Genomic DNA, 4,396 nt, shown 5'->3' on the forward strand with positions numbered 1-4,396 from the left:
TAGTGACTTAAAGCGAAAATCGAAGGGAGGCCTTAAACTTTAAAAAATAAAGTAATATATTTTCTTACGGATTTTGTTCTTTTAGCTCTTTGAGATGCAGAATTGTTATTTTTTTAATAATTCTTTTTTAATTGATACTATAATCAATCAATTTAATCATTACTCCAGATGTGCCAAACGTCTTCTAATAATTCTCTCATTTTATATATAAAGCATAATCTGTTATAAATAGTACTTGCTCAATATTTTTTTCTAATAAAAATCTATTATCTATTATTGCTTAAAAAAAAATGTGGTCCCTCAAATTTTGGGGCCTAAGGCACTTGCCTTTTTTCTAACCCTATCAAGGTGCCTCTCTGCATCGTTACCTTAATATTTTCTTCTCATTTTGTCTTTATTTATTATTTAATAATCACATTTCATATTTTAACCAATCTTTTTCATAGTAACTCTACTCTATACCCTACTTTTCTCATAGGTTTATCATTTAAATTATGGATGTGTAACATTATGTAACGATGGAGGACGCTACATAATCTATTCAAACATTGTATTCATCAAAACAATACAGTATGATACAATGTATACAATATCATATAGAGTATTAAAAACAATACGTAACAATCGTCCAAATAAAGTGTAAGAATTATTTATCTATTTCTAAAATTTATTAAATATGTACAAATTATTAATTTAGAACCGCTTTCAAAGTAAATGGGTATAGTGGTTTCAGATTGGAGTTCACCAATAGTTAAAAGTCATAACTTGAAATCTTGAAACGTATATAGTTTAATTTCCTTTTACAATTAGGCAGATTCATTATATTAAATCAATGAATAAAGTTTGACTGTAATATATAGTTCTCAACTTTCTGTGACATTGAAATGTGCAGGTAATAATTATAATATAAGTACCTAGTTTGATTTGTTTAATTTGTCTGATACTCGTAGTCTGTTTGATCAAATTTTTATAATTAACTTATTTTAAATAAAAAAAATTTTAAAAAATACTTTTGATAAGAAATAATTATATTTGATTAATAAATTTTAAAATACTTTAAAAAAATAATTGATATTTGGTCAAGTTATTTAAAAATGTTTTTAAGTGTATTTTTCTTAAAATGCTTTCCGGGAAAAACTTCATTTTTAGCTTTTGAAAAATAATTCCTGTTATTCATAAAAATGTTTATTTTCTTCTAAAAACTTCACTAATAGCACCTCTTTTTTTTTTTAAAATAAACACTTTTAACCTCATAAAAACTTGACCAAACAGACTATTTATTTCTATTAGAAAACATTTCAGTAAGTTCACTACCCTTAAATAAACCATTATAAACGCATCTCAAATTAAAGATTTTTATTTTTATTTTTCATGTTGTAGACTGTCCCATCACGTATAAGATTAAAGAATTTAAACTATACCATCCTTAGATTTTTTTTAAAAAAAAACAGGAATGTTGAAAGGTTTGAATCCCACTACAAAAATAAAATATTCAACATCTACCATTCTACTTTATTCCTTTTATAAAAATAAAATAAAATTGACAACACTTTATTCCTAATTATCAACCCATCTTCAATTATTCCAAATATTTTTTCCATTTCAAAGTTAGACTGATTAGCGGGTCCCGCTTAATTTAATTTGTTGTAAGTAGTATATGTTTATAAAATACAAAATCAATTAGAAAATCAAGTGTTTAAAATTATCTTACTTAAGGGTTCAAAAGAAATAAATGAAACTTTAATTTAAGACTAAACTTTAATACAGATCGAAGAAATATATTTGTCCCTTTTCTCAAACGAAAATACATTAACTTTGAACTTAATTATAAAGAAATTAAGGAAAATAAACCTTAATTTGTATATACACTTGCAAGACTAATAAATCATTGGAAAACTACATGCTAGTTCGCTAAGCTTCTAACCTAATTGAGTATGTGTGATACATTCTTCTTCTCGGTTCCTTCTTTCATAACCAAAGCTCAGAGAAGGAAGAGATAAGAGGGCCATATAAAAAATGTGGTCAGAAATCTATAATAGATTCCGATCACAATGACTAAAGATACATATTCTAAGGAAAATCCAAATATATTACTATTTTTTTCAACCAAATTTTGATTGTAAATTAATTAGATATCACACCTTCACGTTGGAGAGGTTCAATCCTTACTATAACTTCTTGTACTGCTGCCTCTGATGATGATGAAGTATTATTACTAGAAGAATTGCCACCATTAACAATTTTTTCACAAGTCTCAATGAGGGAGTGCCTACAAGTAGGGCAAGAAGTGTGTGAATTGAGCCATTTATCGATACATCGAACGTGGAATCCATGGTTGCACTTAGGTAGCACCTTGATTTTATCTCCAACTCCAAACTCTGATAAGCAAATGACACATTCAGAGTCGAGCCCTGGATGTTTTAGTTCAGTAGTGTATGTTATAACCGGAAATGTCTTGAGCGCTTTTTTCTTGATCCCTCTATTGACTAATTTTGTTGAAGAAGAGTTGTTGTTACTTGTATGATTTGATGATGGATCAGCCAATATTAAGCTAGAACACTTAAATGCACATTTTATGATGGAATTCAACACAAGTGAGCAAATTAAGGCACATACAAGTACAGCCAAGACCATAATAACATTTGCATCAATTGTGTTGACTCTATGACCAAGTGGTGGATGATCCATTGTATCGTGGCGGATTCCGGCTTCCGGTGGCGGCGACATGGTGGCTTCCCGGAGTAATCTTCTTGAGTAGTGGAAGTTCTCCATGAATTTTTTATTTTTTTGGTAATTTTGAATGTTTTTTTCTTTGAATTAGTTGATCTTGTTGGATGAATTATTGAAGTCCTTCTTGGAGTGGGGCTTATTATATAGTACTACAAATTTTATAGGGGTAACAGGTGTAAAAGTGTAGAACAACTTTTTGACTAGTAATAATGGAAGAATACTACCGACCTGGGTTGTAGTGCAGTGGTGAGACTGTTTCATTCTTAATCAGAAATCTCGAGTTCAAGCTTTAGGTTAAATTTTGTTGGAAGCACCACCCACCTGAATAGGTCATGCAATGCGAAATCCAAATTTAGTCGGGACTCCGATGCGGACTCCAGACACCAAGTGGAAAACAAAAAACATGGTAGGATACTATTATTTCACTTTATGCTATTTGATTAATGAATAGTTCAAAGTTCTAAGGCGTGTTTTTTTTTTATAAATAGGTTTGATTCTAATTAGCATTAAAGATAATTAACATATGTTTTAAGTCTTAATTATTTTTCGTTTTCAATTTGGATACTCCACTAAGGCACTTTGATTTTGTAAAAAGATAATGGTTTGTCCACTCAAGAACCGGACCCCATTTCCATTGCCGACTGCCGACTAGGCTGCCACGTGAATATGACCATTTAATAATCAAACTGACACTCGAGAAGTGAAACATGACAATTATATTTGTAGAACGGAAAAAGTAAAAATTGAGTAAATTAAGAAAGTTAAACCTTTGTTTGATATTTTTTTCATTGATATAGCGAAATGTTATTATAGAGATAATATAATATGGAACAACATGAAAGATCGATGTTGATAAAATATATATGTAATTATTATAGTGAAATATTATTATGAACGGTGACTATTATTTTCAATATTTTATGTTTAAGTAATCTTGAGTGATTACTCTCCTGTTGGATCAAATGTTATCTTGTGTCTACATAATGATATTTTGATTGCAATAATATGTGCAGACTATATATCTTTAATTAGCCGTAAAGTATGAGTATCAATTTATGTATTAAATTAAAGTACTAATCATTTTCCTTAATTATATACTATGATTGGCTGTAATTTTGTTTGAAGACACAAATAGAGAAAACAAAGGTTGTCAATATCATAATCTGATTGTAGTTATCATTAATGAGAAAAGCAACAACATGTTGTAGAAAAATTGAACCATTCTTCTTAGTTACAATTGTTGAAGGGAAATAGAGAGGATAATAGTGTGGAAACCGTATCATATTACTAATCAAGTGGAAATTCAGACAATCAATCGATTCATCTACTGAGATTCTTCGCTTTTACTATTTATTTGTTATTGTACTTTTTTGTTTCTCATAAAGTACCCTATCCACTTATGGACAAGAGTACACTTGTAAAGTACTATGCCTATGTTGATATTATTATCTCACTTTAAAAAAAGATAAAAGAATGAAATCTAGTACATAGATTTTATCAATAGAAAAGATACAGGGCCGGAGCTAGAGTTTCAATTGTTGTGTTGTTGATTTCTAGGTGTAGCGCTTCTTCCCATATGCTGCCTATTAGCGCTAGTAGAGTAGGATTGACCCGTAATACAAAATCTCTAGGCATAACCTTTCGCTTAATACTAGAATCGAGAATT

At 29.3% G+C, this 4,396-nt stretch overlaps 1 protein-coding gene across 1 annotated transcript; it reads right to left on the bottom strand.

Moving 5' to 3' along the window:
* Positions 1-1,744: 1,744 nt before the first annotated feature.
* On the bottom strand, positions 1,745-2,858 carry LOC102600928 (RING-H2 finger protein ATL78-like). Its single transcript, XM_006351041.2, has one exon. The coding sequence runs from the start codon at positions 2,770-2,772 to the stop codon at positions 2,125-2,127; it is 648 nt and encodes a 215-aa protein (XP_006351103.1). The 5' UTR covers positions 2,773-2,858; the 3' UTR covers positions 1,745-2,124.
* Between the last annotated feature and the right edge of the window lie 1,538 nt (positions 2,859-4,396).

This window comes from Solanum tuberosum, unplaced genomic scaffold (assembly GCF_000226075.1).
Source record: "Solanum tuberosum cultivar DM 1-3 516 R44 unplaced genomic scaffold, SolTub_3.0 scf00133, whole genome shotgun sequence".
NCBI classification, from domain to species: Eukaryota; Viridiplantae; Streptophyta; class Magnoliopsida; order Solanales; family Solanaceae; genus Solanum; species Solanum tuberosum.

What these genes read in the sequence shown, in the direction of transcription:
- LOC102600928 (XM_006351041.2), bottom strand. Translation starts at nt 2,772, where the DNA reads ATGGAGAACTTCCACTACTCAAGAAGATTACTCCGGGAAGCCACCATG.